This window comes from Vulpes vulpes, chromosome 2 (assembly GCF_048418805.1).
Source record: "Vulpes vulpes isolate BD-2025 chromosome 2, VulVul3, whole genome shotgun sequence".
NCBI lineage: Eukaryota > Metazoa > Chordata > Mammalia > Carnivora > Canidae > Vulpes > Vulpes vulpes.
The window spans coordinates 155,319,133-155,333,888 of NC_132781.1; the positions used below are offsets into that span (position 1 = coordinate 155,319,133).

Here is a 14,756-nt window from a genome sequence, read left to right on the forward strand (position 1 = left end):
TATTCACTGGTGGGGTCTTTTCTCATTTTAGCAAAGAAAATGCCCAAGTACCTGGCAATAAATTGATACTTAGTAAATATCTGATGTTCAATGAATAAAACTAGAGTTTTAAAATCACTGAATTAGGGATCCCTGGGTAGCACAGCGGTTTAGCGCCTGCCTTTGGCCCAGGGCGTGATCCTGGAGACCCGGGATCGAATCCCATGTCGGGCTCCCGGTGCATGGAGCCTGCTTCTCCCTCTGCCTATGTCTCTGCCTCTCGCTCTCTCTGTGTGACTATCATAAATAAATAATAAAAAAATTAAAAAAATTTAAAAAAAAATAAAATAAAATAAAATCACTGAATTAGGGAAGCCTGGGTGGCTCAGCTGTTGAGCATCTACCTTCGGCTCAGGGCATGATCCCAGAGTCCCAAGATCAAGTCCCACATCGGGCTCCTTGCGTGGAGCCTGCTTCTCCCTCTACCTGTGTCTCTGCCTCTCTCTCTGTCTCTCTCTGTCACTCTCTCTCTCTCTCTCATGAATAAATAAAATCTTTTTTAAAAAATCATTGAATTAAATGATTCACTTCCACACTCTCTTCCTCTCTCTTTTCACATTGATGCTCAATTTCTGCTCTAAGTAAAGAACAAGTTTATGGAGGAGAGCAAGTGGGGAAAGGGGACCCCGGATATCACTGAGAACTGCCCTCATTGTTTAGACAAGACTTGCCCAAGAAGCCCCAACAAAGTGGTATCCAGTGCCAGGAATGCAGGTTTCCCAACTTTTAGCTTTGTCCACTCTGTTTTAATGTTTCTTGCCTGTCCCTGCAGATTTACATTTTGGTTATAAGGATAAGAAGTGGAGGTCACAGTGTCCCATTTTATCTTCCCCAAGATGAGTTCTCTAACATCAAAGACCATTACTCACTCTGATCACTAGAAGATGTGTGTGAATAGGTTTTATTGTTTTGTGTCTTGAGGTGTCTGTGCTTACGTTTGGGCCCTGTTTCAACATAATTTTGGAAAGAAACACAGAAGATAAAACAGCTGTTCAATCAGCAACAGCCATTGCGTTACCTTATGACTCTTAGAATGAGGAAGTGCTTGGTTCTGTCAACAAAGGCCCCAACCTCTCCCAGGGTGCAAGAGGGAAGCAGCTTGTTAAAAGGCACAGATTCCACATCAGAAGACTTGGGTTCTGATCCCACCCCTGCTCAAACTAGCAGTGCGATTGACTTTGGGTGACTCCAATCCTCCCTCTGGGTCTCAGTTTCCTCCTTCCTAAAATGGGAAGAGTAGGGAAAGGGATAATGTAGAGGATCTCCAAAGTCGCTTCAAACTGTGACATGCCATTTGTGGGGACTGGCTGTGCCACGTGGGGTCATTAGATTTCTCCACTTGCTGGCCCCACCTCCTGTTTGAGCACAACAGCACGTACAAACTGTAGAGGGATTGGTGACCTCCATGCCAGGGGAGGTTGACACAGGCACTCCTTGGGCCCTGGGGCTCTCAATTTTCTCACCCTGCTACTCTAAAAAAAAAAAAAAAATGTTGCTTTGTGGCAACCTGTGCATGTGTCTTATTTTTCCAATTAGATATTCTTAGATATTCCCCAAACACGGTAAATAAATATTAGACAGAGAAAAAGATCACAGAGGCCTCCTCTCTTCCTCCCTTCCCCTGATAATGCTTCCTCCCACCCTCCCTCCACCCCACATTGCTGCCAGGGCTGTCACAGTGCCTTTCCTTCCATCTAGTATTCCTGCCTCTAGGCTTGGTCTTCTTCTTCTTCTTTTTTTTTTAATTTATTTATTAGAGAGAGAGAGAGAGAGAAAGAAAGAGAGGCAGAGGGAGAAGCAGGCTCCCTGCAGGTAGCCCGGCGTGGGACTCCATCCCTTGTCTCCAGGATCACGCCCTGGGCGGAAGGCGGCGCTAAACCGCTGAGCCACCGGGGCGGCCCCAGGCTCGGTCTTCTATACTACAGCCCGGGAAGTCCCCTACGGCTCCCAATGGCAAAAATGCGCTCGCTACCCCCACCCTCGGCCGCAGCGGGCCTTCCACACCCCCGCGACTTAACCCGGCTGCGAAGTCCCCTCCCAAGCGAGTTCATCCGTCCCCCCGCGGAGCGCGGGCAACGACTCTTGGCGTTTTTCTCCCTCTGAGCGCCAGAGGGCGCTGCAGGAACGGCCGACCCGGAGGGGAGGAGCCAGTCGCCAGGCAGCCGGGGCGACACGCCCCCTTTCCCCTCCGAGCCAATCACTAGTGGGAGTGGGCGGGGCCACGCGGCCCGGTCCCTGCGCGGAGAGAGGCGGCGGCGGAGGTTCGGGCGCGGCGACGCGGCCTTCGGCGATGAAGTCCTGGGCGCTGGGCCTCGGGCCGCCGCCGCCGCTGCCGCTGCCGCTGCCGCTGCCGCTGCTGCTGCTCTGCGCGGCGTTGGTGCGCGGGCCGCCGCCCCCGCGCCGCTACACCCCGGACTGGCAGAGTCTGGACTCGCGGCCGCTGCCGGACTGGTTCGACAAGGCCAAGTTCGGGGTGTTCGTGCACTGGGGCGTGTTCGCGGTGCCGGCCTGGGGCAGCGAGTGGTTCTGGTGGCACTGGAAGGGCGAGGGGCTGCCGCAGTACGAGCAGTTCATGAGCGAAAACTACCCGCCCGGCTTCAGCTACGCCGACTTCGGGCCGCAGTTCACGGCGCGCTTCTTCCACCCCGACACCTGGGCCGACCTCTTCCAGGCGGCGGGGGCCAGGTGAGCGCCCCGGCTCGGGCGGGCGGGGAGGCGCGGGGCGGGGAGGCGGCCCGGCCCAGGAGCCCCCCGAGGGGTGCACGCTGGATGTGGCGCACCTGGCCTCGCGGAGGGGCGCTCTGCTGGGCGGGGGGGAAGCCCTCGGTGTCTAGGCCTGTGTATGGAGACCACCGAGCTGCGCCGCACCCCCGGTCCCTTCCAGGTCAACAAGACAATCAGGATTCCAGAATTTTCATCCCGTGGTCTGGAGTTTTGTCACCTCCCTGCAGCCTCCTTCCACGGTGATGGAAAGCGGTTGTACTAGCTCCTTTTCAGCTCTACTGTCTCCCCCCCCACCCTGGTGCGCTGTGAAGGTGAACTGGGCCGACCCTCCCCGGCTCTTCTCAACGCCTTGCACACAGGAGGTGCTCAGGCGAGGTCTGTTCTGTGTTGAGAGCCGTGGGAACTGGCTGTGCGAGGGTTCAGGGAAGTGGAAGTGCGGGAGGCAGAGGCTGTTGAAGGCCTGGGCCAATCCTGAAGGACTGATCCCTTGAGGGCAGTGTGTTGCCAGCTGTAAAGTCAGGAAGTGGTTGCCCTCAGCTTCTAGAAGAGCAAAGTTGACGGCTGGCCCGGAGGGAAGTGGGTTGGAGGAGGGTAAGAATGGAGCCAGGGAGTTTCCCTAGTTCTCGACTTAGAGCCGTCTTCCACCCTTACCATGCCTCTTCAGTCCTCTCCTGGGTTTCAGGTTCTTTTGGACAAGCTTTCTTGTACTAAAGAGAAATTACAGCTGACATTTAAGGTTTGCTGATAAATGTATGGGAATATAAGGCTCGAGTAAAGAGAGGTGGTGGTCACTGTCTAATAGAAGCCTTAGAGATCCATAATTTACAAATTAAAAAAAAAAAAAAAAGGAAATGTGAGGGCAGCCTGGGTGGCTCAGCGGTTTAGCACCTGCCTTTGTTTGGCCCAGGGTGTGATCCTGGGGACCCGGGATCGAGTCCCAAGTCGGGCTCCCTGCATGGAGCCTGCTTCTCCCTCTGCCTGTGTCTCTGCCTCTCTCTCTCTCTCTCTCTTTCTCTCTCTCTCTCTCTCTCTGTGTCTGTCATGAATAAATAAATCTTTTTTTTTTAAAGGAAATGTGGGAGACCTTTGTCCAGACCCCTAATTTCATCAAGTGTCTGGCTATCTGAGCTTGGAGTAGGGGTAGGCAAGTAGGAAGAAATGGCATTTTGTAGCTCTTTTGTTCTTGGAGAATTCTCCTAAAGATCCCTTATTTTGTGGCCCAGGTGACAAACCCACTTAGAGGAAGGGAACCAATGTCCTACATCCAAATCTCATGACTCCGAGGCAAACATACTTTCCACCATACCAGAGGTCTGCAAACTGTGGCCAGAGAGATGGGTTCTCTGCCTGTTTCTGTAAATACCATGAGAATGATTTTTTTTTAATTTTAAAAGGATTAAAAAAGAAAAAAGTAGGGATCCCTGGGTGGCGCAGCAGTTTGGCGCCTGCCTTTGGCTCAGGGTGCGATCCTGGAGACCCGGGATCGAGTCCCACGTCGGGCTCCCGGTGCTTGGAGCTTGCTTCTCCCTCTGCCTATGTCTCTGCCTCTCTCTCTCTGTGTGTGACTATCATAAAAAAAAAAAAAGAAAAGAAAAAGAAAAAAGTATATGCCACAGAGAGGAATGGGGCCCACTGTGGGTGAAACACTATCTGGGCCTTAAAGTCTTGGAGCTCCCCACACCAGCCCATGATTAAATCATCATGTGCAGGTGTCATCTGCCTTTCTGCCATAAAAACAAATGAAATGTTGAGTGTTATTTCAACACTGCACTTTTCTCCCTAGCTCTTTTGGTCTTTTGTCACCTCTGCAAATGAGAGGCAATTCACGTAGGCTTTTCTTTTACTTTTCTATCATCTGTTATTTCCAGAACCAGAGAGCTAAGGAAGGGGCATTTCTTTTCCCTTCCCTCTGGGCCTCCTTCCTTGGCTGGAGACTAAGGACTCCGGCTTCCTTAAGTTTGCTACCATTCCTGGAGCAGTACCCAAGGGGAGTTGTGACTACATCACTTCCCGGGGTGCCACCGGTATAGTCACTCATGCAAGTACATTGAACTTAGGAGGCATGCAAGGTCAAGTTCTCACAACTTTTCTTAAACTCCTCAGGTGTGCTGGGTGAGTTCATGTTTATGGCCCACTGCTTGCTTCCTGTGCTTATGTAGTTTTGATGTCCACAGGTATGTAGTCCTGACGACAAAGCATCACGAAGGCTTCACAAACTGGCCAAGTTCTGTGTCTTGGAATTGGAACTCTAATGATGTGGGTCCCCATCGTGATTTGGTTGGTGAGTTGGGAAGAGCCCTCCGGAAGAGGTAAGCATCTACAGATGGTTACTCTGTCATCTCTGTTGATCTATCATTCCTCTCTGTTCTTGTGTGTTTTCTAAGTTTGCATCTAGTAAGTAAACCTGACGGGCTTCTGGCCTTTGAGTTAGCAGTGTTTGAGGCTGGACACTATTCATGTGATCAAAGGTGATATCATCAGAGAAGTTCATCGCCCTGTGTAGGGGAGGGATATCCAGTGTAGACCACGATGCTTCATTTGCATTCTGTGAAGATTTTTTCTGGAAGGCCTGGCAGCCCAAGGCATTTTCCAGTGTCTGATGAAGGACTGGGTCTGTGACCTTTGTGCCCTCCTTAGCTGTCAGCATGCAGCTTTGCAGGCATTCAGAGAAACTTTGGAGGAATGCTACATCCGGAGGAAACTGACAAGGGCAGGTAAAGGAGCCAAAAAGTGAAATAAGGAGCCACTGTGGTTGATTGTAATTAATGCTCCTTAATATTTGCCAGTTAATAAGAAGTAACTTCCCAAGATCAAATAGCTTGGAAGTGGCAGAGATGGGATTTGAACCCAGTTATTCTGGCTTGGGACTCTACAGTTCTGGATATGATTGCCTAAAGGGAGGAAAAGTGGTATTTGTATATCTCAGTTCTACTATGATTTGGTAAACTTAATGCCCTATTTCAGGGGTAGGCCAGCTGCCTGTTTGTATAAAGTTTGATTGGAACACAGTTACACCCATTCATTTATGTGTTGTGTCTATTGGCTTCTTTCAAGCTACAATTTCAGAGTTGGAATAGAGACCGCAAGGCCTGTGAAGCCTAAAATGCTAAGTGGCCCATGAAGAACGCATTTTCTGGTCACCTGGTCAATATTCAGTTTCTCAGTGCTGTGCTTGGCTAACAGCCCTACTGTAAAACTCCGCTGTTGAAAGACTGGACTTTACGATCCTTGATTTTACCTTCTTTGTATCTATTTAGTCCCCAAGTGATATGAAATATCTAACTCTTTCTGCCTTATCTGTGCTGTTGCAATGTCATTCTTACTTCTCACTACAGTACAGCGCTTCGTGATACTCACCATTTATAACTCAAAACAAGTTTTATTGTGTATGAAAATAAGTTACTTTGACCCTTTTATATTTTGGACGAGAATTCTTAACATTTTAATGTTAAGAACTATTAGTAAATCTTAAGTAAAGGAAGCGATAAACCTGTATCCATCAATTTCAACTACATAGAAAATGTTACTAATGATTACTTCTGAGTGATAAGACCTGGGATATTTTATTCTTTATACTTTTTTCTATCTTCCAACACCTCTACAATATGTATTCTTACAACTGACAGAGAAAACTATTTTTAAAAAGGATTGTGTATCATTATTGAGATAACTGACATAGATAAAAAATGGTTTAAATGACATTTGATGTTAAGGTATTTATGTGTAAAAAGTAGTCCTGTCTGTGATCAAAAACTCAACCATTTTGTTTAAGTTAATGGAAAGAGATAATTTAAGGAAATGGTTTGGGATCCCACTTGCCCCTACATGTCCTTGCTGGTAAGTTTCACCAAGATGTAAACAATGCTGCCATTGATTTTTCTTAAACTACATCATTTTTTCTTTGCTTAATGGACATTTGCTGTTCTGTTTTTCCATTTAAGGAACATACGTTACGGACTCTACCACTCACTTTTAGAATGGTTCCACCCACTGTACCTACTTGATAAGAAAAACAACTTCAAAACACAGTTTTTTGTCCGTGCAAAAACAATGCCAGAACTATATGACCTTGTTAACAGGTAACAAAAAAAAAAAAAAAAAAGGTTTTTGCCCTTATGACTTTGATCAGTGAAATCAAAGCTTCCTATAGGATAACGTTAAGTTTGGGGAAAGCGGGAAAGGAGGGAATGTGGGAAAAAAAAATCTGTAAGACATCAAAATAAAAATGGTGGTTTGCATTAAAACAGAATATGTTTTTCTTCCTATGGTTCAAAACTCCTGCAATGTAGTCATCTTGCTTTATAGATTGAAATGAACAAAACCAAGGATGGGGGTTAAGTCAAAACTTCAGTCCCTCCTTGCATGCTGGTTTCTTTGTCAGGACCTTGGAGAGAGGCAGTGTGGTCCCCAAGGACACTTTCCCTCCTCCCCTACCAGATTTGGCATCTGGTAGATTTGTATTTGAATCCTGGCTCCTGTTACAAACCTTAAATGACCACCCTTCTGAGCCTCAGATTCTTGCTCTGTAAAGTAGGGAAATAATTCTTTCAATATTATGGGCTCAGAATGATATGTGCAAAGTATCTGTCATCTTGCCTGGTACAGAATACGGGTGTTGTTATCATTATTTTTCTTAAAATGATTCCTTTCACTTTGGGACCCATCAGTAGTCTTCAGCATGCTTTATTTCTAGTTTGCCCTTCTTACACTGGGGGCTGGCTCATAGAAGATGGTGGACCGTTAAAGCTCTAGGGGCAAAAAAAAAATAAAATAAAATAAAATAAAGCTCTAGGGGCAGCCAGCCATCTCTGCCTGGCCTCTCATTTTAGACCAAAACCAAATCAAAATTTTTTTGCATCCAGACGACTTCCCTAAGGATACAGTACAATTGTGAGAGACCAGCAGAGGCTTGGAATCAGACAGACCTGGGTCTGAAATCCAGTTCTTTTTCTTACTGGCTGTGTGACTTTGGTTAAATTCTTTAATCTTTCTAGATTTCAGTTTCTTCATCTGTGAAATGGGAATAATATACACCTCAGGGTTGTTGTAAAAACTAATGAGGTAATGAGCATAAAGTACCTAGTACAGTTTCTCACTCACAGTGAAACACAGTTTGCATTATACTTGCCTGTTAGGCAGTCGTTCTTGGAGTTGGCTTGCTGTTCTGATTACAGAGGACAGCATAGGATCAAGCATCAGCAGATACGAATTTGAGTTCTAGCTCCTATTACTTGTAAGATTTGTCACCTAGAACAGATTGCCCTTCTGAGCATCAGATTCTCATTCTCTAAATGAGAATAATCAGGCTTACCTTACATGTGCATGCACACACATGCACGCACACACACTCATGCCACATAGAGGTCAGGGTGGAATATGTGAAAGATGCAGCTGTGGCTCAAGTGTACTCTATAGATCTATTATAGTTGAAGCTTTGGGTAGCTGTCCAAAACAATGCATTTGCTGAAATAGTTCAAGCTCTTAATACATTTTTTAAATTAAAAACATCATTTTTTAAATTTAAATTCAAGTTAATATATAGTGTATTATTAGGTCAGGGTTTAGTGATTCATTAGTTGCATATAACACCCAGTGCTCATTACATCATGTACCCCCCTTAATGCCCGTCACCCAGTTACCCCATGTAGTTACCCCAGTGTAAGAGGGTTCCCTTTTCTCTACATTCTTGTCAACATATGTTGTTTCCTGAGTTGTTAGTACATCTTGGAGGTAGAAACCCTAATTCTATAGTTCTGGAGCACCACTCTTTTAATTGGAATTAGTTGCTGGAAGGACACCAAATTGTTTATATATTGATTACAACCTCATTTTTTTTTTTCAGAAGACATTGAAAAAAAAAATTAGGAGGAAATGCACCAAAATACTGTTTATTAAACAGTGGTTTGTGAGCAACCATGACGGAATTATGGTCATTGTTTTGTCTGTTTAGTTTTCCACATTCTCTTGGTACCTTGGTAATGATATGATACTTTCAAATGGGAAAAGTTTTAAAATATTTGTTACAAAATAGATCCATGAGATATCACTGTGAATAGATTCAGATAACAAACTTTGTCCTAATCGCATGTCTTTCAGGTATGAACCTGACTTGATTTGGTCTGATGGAGAGTGGGAATGTCCTGATACTTACTGGAACTCTACAGGGTTTCTTTCTTGGCTCTACAATGATAGTCCAGTCAAGGCATGTGATTGTATAACTTCTTTCTTATTTGTCATGAGAAAAGAAAGAGTGAGGAGCCAAGATCTGGAGTATGAACAGTGACAGCAGCAACAATAATAAATACTAGTAGCGACATGGAGGTGGTAGGGACCAGGGGACTTCATAGATGTGAAAGGTTTCGCCTTTAATTCTTTTGCCCTCCTTCCTTGGAGAATAAGCTAGCTTTTTTCTCCTTTAAATCCTGATTTTGACAACAGAGATTTAAAGCTTATTAAACTTAAGTAGTATGTAGAAGTCCCAGAGACTTAGAGAAAGTAAAATAAATCATTAAAATAAATCACGAACATCATAAATGAGAAAATCACCCAAAAAATTAATGTGCAAAACAAAATTAAATAATGGGAATAGGATGCAGATATTTATGACCTCATTCATCTCTGCTGGATATGCAGTTTAAATCTCAAGAGGAAATTTCATTTCTCTTATATCCACCATAGATTAGGGTGAGGTCGTACCTGAATCATCCCTACCCGGATTGATGTTCCCCATTTAAGTTAGGTAATTAACTCTGTTGTGATGTCATACTGTCCACATATCTGTCTACTCAGACAGTCTCTGCTGGATCTCTAAGGGCAAGAACTGTTTATTCACCTTGGATACCCCGGTACAGGAATCTTAATAGTATTAATCATAACATTAAGATATTCTATGTAATGATTTCTCATAGTTCAAAAAAGATTTGAAGGAAGGAAAAGAATATTTTCTGATTTTTCTTTACCAAGGAAAAGGAAGTCTGGGTTATATAGTGGAAAGCATCCTGAGCTGGGTTCACATACCTGATTCACAGTCCCAGTTTCCTAAACTGTGCCCAGGGATATGACCTCCTCCCCAAAATATCTTCTTCTCCCCAAGAAGTCATTTCCCAGATTACCTTTAAATCAGGCTCTCCCAGCTCTGACATTATATGTTGCTTGACCAGGATTTCTCAGCCTCGGCACTATTGACATTTGGGGCTGGATATTTTGCTGTGAGGGGGCTGTCTTGTTTGTTGTAAGACATTGTAACAGCATCCTCGGTCTCTACTCACTAGGTGGCACTAGCACCACCCCAATTCTGGCAACCAAAAATGTCTCTAGACTTTGCCAAAAGTCCCCTGAGCAAAATAGCCCCCAGTTGAGAACCATTCTAGACTAAATCTATTCCTATGTCCCAATACACACTTAATTTACCAAACTGCATTACATAAGGAAGCAAAGTAGTTTTACCCCAGATGACCCAGTACTCTCTTTTCCTTTAGGATCACGTAGTGGTAAATGACCGGTGGGGTCAGAACTGTTCCTGTCACCATGGAGGATACTACAACTGTCAAGATAAATACAAGCCAGAGAGCTTGCCAGACCACAAGTGGGAAATGTGTACCTCCATAGACAAGGTCTCCTGGGGCTATCGTCGTAACATGGTGATGTCGGACGTTGCAAGTGAATGTGAAATCATCTCGGTAAGAGTTAGTTATTTGTTAACTACTGACTCAAACTAGCCTTCTGACTAAGAGTGGTGGGAGCACCCTGGATGGAAGTGCAGGTCGACAGAATCCACTGGGGTCATTGAACACACCCATAGAAACCTGTCCTGGAGGGCAGCTGGGTGGCTCAGTTGGTTAAGCGGCTGCCTTCGGCTCAGGTCATGATCCCAGGGTCTTGGGATCGAGCCTTACTTTGGGTTCCCTGCTCAGCAGGGAACCTGCTTCTCCCTTTTGTACTCTGCCCTCTTGCCCTTCCCCCTACTTGTACTCTGCTGTCTCTCTCAAATATATATATATATGTATATATATGTGTATATATAATATATATATACAAAATATATATATAAATTTATATATATAAAATACATATATATATGTATATATATATATAAATATATATATATATATGTGTGTGTGTGTGTGTGTGTGTGTGTTTTTTAAAGAAACCTGTCCTGGAGTGCCTGGGTGGCTTAGCTGGTTAAACATTCAACTCTTGGTTTCGGCTCAGGTTGTGATCTCAGGGTCATGACCTCAAGCCTCACATGGCTCTGTGCTCACCACAGAGTCTGCCTGGGATTCTCTCTCCTCCCTCTGCCCCTCTACCCTATTCAAATAAATAATCTTTTTTTTTTTTTTCTTTTTTTGAGAGACAGAGAGAGGCAGAGACACAGGCAGAGGGAGAAGCCAGCTCCATGCAGAGAGCCCGATGCAGGACACAATCCTGGAACTCCAGGATCACGCCCTGGGCTGAAGGCAGGCACTCAACCATTGAGCCACCCAGGGATGCCCTAAATAATTAAATCTTAAGACAAAAAAACTAAAACCCAAAACCTGTCCTAAGGAAATAACTGTAATTACAGAAGAAAGTTTTACATAGAGTTATTCTTGCCAGCATTATTTGCAGTTGGATATGTGGGTTGTTTTAATTTCTTGCAGTGCTCACACTTTGCTCATCCTCTCCACCGCATGCTGTGCTGTGGGAAGTGCAGGCTCACACAGAAGTGCCCATGATCGTTCCCTGGATTTTGAGTTAATATATTTCTCCACTATGTAGATTTTTCAGTTTTCTCAGATAAGCCTGTCCTTCAATAATGACAAAATACAGATAGCATTTCAAAAGGGCAAGGGAGGGATCCCTGGGTGGCGCAGTGGTTTGGCGCCTGCCTTTGGCCCAGGGCACGATCCTGGAGACCCGGGATCGAATCCCACGTCGGGCTCCCGGTGCATGGAGCCTGCTTCTCCCTCTGCCTGTGTCTCTGCCTCTCTCTCTCTCTCTCTCTCTCTCTCAATCTGTGTGTGTGTGTGTGACTATCATAAATAAATAAAAATTTGAAAAAAAAAAAAAGAATCATTTAAAAAAAACAAAAAACAAAAACAAAAAAAAACAAAAGGGCAAGGGATATTCACCAAGGGAGAGAATGTGCCCTAGATTCTTCTCTTCACACCTGTGTGCTCCAAACATTCTGCCGGGCTTGGCACTCGCAGCTAGGATTTCACTGTTTCTGCTCTCTCCAGGAACTGGTTCAGACAGTGAGCTTGGGAGGCAACTACCTCCTCAACATTGGACCAACTAAAGATGGACTGATTGTCCCCATCTTCCAAGAAAGGCTTCTTTCCATTGGGAAGTGGCTAAGCATCAATGGGGAGGCTATCTATGCCTCTAAACCGTGGAGGGTACAACTGGAAAAGAACACGACGTCTGTGTGGTGAGCTTGTCTTCTGCTGCATGTAGGAGCAGGACTGTGGCCCCTCACCGGCTGGTGTCTCCTCTGGTCCACAGTGTTAGCAACCAGGGCAGAAGCTATCTGGAGGAAACCCCAAAGCAGCACTCTTGCTATTAAATGTGTACCCCAATTTATGTCTTAAGACACCAAAGTATCTTTGACTAGTAAGAGGTATGGTAGGCTTGGTGAAAGGAAAAGCTACAAAGTGTTCCTTGTTACCCTGCCTCCTAAAAATATCAATAGCCAATACTTTGCATAGCACCTCCCACGTTTAAGGCTCCAGTCCAGATTCTTCTCACTCACTTAATCCCCTCAACAATCCCACCAGGTGGATACTGTCATTATCCCCATATTAACAAGTGAGAAGGGGGACCCAGGACCCCTCTGTACCTTGCCTAGGATCACAAAGCTAACCTAGCAGAGAAGTTGTGACTCAAATGTAGATTTGTGGATCTAGTTATTTGACCTTGGGCCTGTGTTTTTCAAGTGCGAAATGGGGTGATGATATTTAGCTTCCTGTGGTTGTCCTGGAGGTGAAGTGTGTAAATTTATGTAAAGCACCAGGTGTACTCGAAGTGTTCAGTGAAAGGCATCTGCAGGTATTATACCATTGGGTACAGTGGTCTTTGCCTCAGGGGAAAGACGTTCATCCTTCCATTTGAGATGAATTCCTATTTATGATTTTTACCGTCTTCTCTAAGCATGGTGAACTCTCAGAACAAATCCTCCTTTAGTGTACATCTTGCCCTTATTGGATCCTCTACTGTTTTCAAGTGGATTTGGAGTTGAAAAAAGATTTGAATAATAACCAAATGGCTTCAAGGTTAAATAACTAGTGTAAGCGTTAACATTTTTTAAAGAAAACTGATAACCCAATAGGAAAAATAGAAGAGATCCCCAGAAATAGTCTTACAGAGCTGCTTTCTTCCCACAGACATTAATAGGCATTGAGTTAGTAGCACTTCCCAGCAGCACTGACAGACTCAAGGTGTTGGCATCAGTAGATAATTGAAAGGGGGATACATGGGGCTATGTGTCAGGGTCACTAGCCAGGTATGTCTGATACTGACATTTCTTTTTTCCCAGGTATACCTCACGAGGAATGACTGTTTATGCCATTTTCCTGCACTGGCCAGAAAATGGAGTCTTAAGCCTTAAATCCCCCGTAACTACCTCGACTACACAGGTGAGGAACCTCAGTGAGTCCGTTCTGAGAGGTGACCTTCCTAAAGGAATTGGAGGTCTTCTCTACTTCTTCCTTCCTGCCCCATGTCTCCTCCATATTGACCCTCCCTACTTCTAGACTGTCTGTCCTGCCCTGGCCCAGGGCAGCTGTCTCCCAAAATGTTCAAACCATATTCTATACTCAGGGTGTTGATGTCTTCTCCATTCCCTTTTGCTATCTGCAGATAACGATGCTGGGGATCCAGAAAGATCTGAAGTGGTCCACGGAACCAGAAGAAGGTCTGCTCATTTATCTGCCCCAGTTACCACTCTTTACTCTGCCAGTTGAGTTTGGTTGGACTATAAAGCTGACAGGAGTGGAATGATTGTTGGAGTTCAGGAGGAACTGCCTCCTGTTGGCTGCTTTGGTTTTCCTCTTATAGCACCATCGTTGTAATAAACTACTTCTCTACTCAGAGATGGCTTTTCCAACACATTTTAATCAAAGGAACTGAGTGCATCATACTGATGTCTCAATGGATCAGAGATCTGAGATCCATTGCTAGCATACCTCTCTGATCAGCAAGAGGCACTAGCTGGTTAAGCTCTGCGTTCATCCTTCTATTCCTAACTTGGGAAATTATCTACCCCAGAAACTTCCCTCCATTCCTTGTGTTTGAAACCTATTTCCTTACTCAATGACTTCAGATAAAGAATGAGCCAAGTCACCCCATTGCCTATGGAAGAAGGTGAAGAGGATCTGGCAATCTCAACCATACGCTGTGTGTTTAGCATCAGTTGTCACCAGCACCCCTCCAAGAGGAGGAGAGCCTGGAAGGGAAGCAAGAGGCTAGCAAGGGCTGCCAGTGGTCAGCTCTTTGGAAGTTTCCATAGAAAACTAGGTGCTCAGAAATTCAGTCTGTTTACAGTGATAGGATGAAGAAAATGAATGTGATTCTGCCCTGCTTTTTAAAATATAATCAAATAAATTTTTATGTCAAATCATTTCTACCAAAAAGCATGTTGTAGTTTTCTTCTCCCAGTTTCTTATGGACTGCTTATGAAGAGCTCTGTTTCTGTTTAAAAAAAAAAAAAAAAAGACTTGCCAAGTCTCCATAATGCCAAACAAAGAACATAATTCCTTTGCTTTTTATGCTTCTCCTGGTACCGTTCTTTTGAGTTGGCTATCATTTCAGCCCCTTTCATTATTCTAGATCTAATCAGATTTTCTATTTCTTTTTTATTTAATAGATATATTTATAAATCTTTTATCCAACATTTGAGGAATATTTGTTTTTCTCAAGCACATGGAATACTGACCAATGTAAATATCAAAGGAGCACTATCATACAGATTTATATGTCTACAACATAATCCAAGGATCTATAAAAAAATTAAAACT

At 44.5% G+C, this 14,756-nt stretch overlaps 1 protein-coding gene across 1 annotated transcript; it reads left to right on the forward strand.

The window, feature by feature from the left end:
- Nucleotides 1-2,247: 2,247 nt before the first annotated feature.
- Nucleotides 2,248-14,372, forward strand: FUCA1 (alpha-L-fucosidase 1). Its single transcript, XM_026012449.2, has 8 exons — nucleotides 2,248-2,724; nucleotides 4,938-5,072; nucleotides 6,705-6,842; nucleotides 8,860-8,965; nucleotides 10,242-10,442; nucleotides 11,982-12,172; nucleotides 13,277-13,376; nucleotides 13,600-14,372. Exons 1-8 carry the CDS (start codon nucleotides 2,330-2,332, stop codon nucleotides 13,738-13,740), a joined length of 1,407 nt encoding a protein of 468 aa, XP_025868234.2. The 5' UTR covers nucleotides 2,248-2,329; the 3' UTR covers nucleotides 13,741-14,372.
- The last annotated feature ends 384 nt before the right edge of the window (nucleotides 14,373-14,756 follow it).

Coding starts and splice junctions, on each gene's coding strand:
- FUCA1 (XM_026012449.2), top strand. CDS start 2,330: ATGAAGTCCTGGGCGCTGGGCCTCGGGCCGCCGCCGCCGCTGCCGCTG. Junction 2,725..4,937: donor TTCCAGGCGGCGGGGGCCAG/GTGAGCGCCCCG, acceptor TGATGTCCACAG/GTATGTAGTCCTGACGACAA. Junction 12,173..13,276: donor AAGAACACGACGTCTGTGTG/GTGAGCTTGTCT, acceptor CTTTTTTCCCAG/GTATACCTCACGAGGAATGA.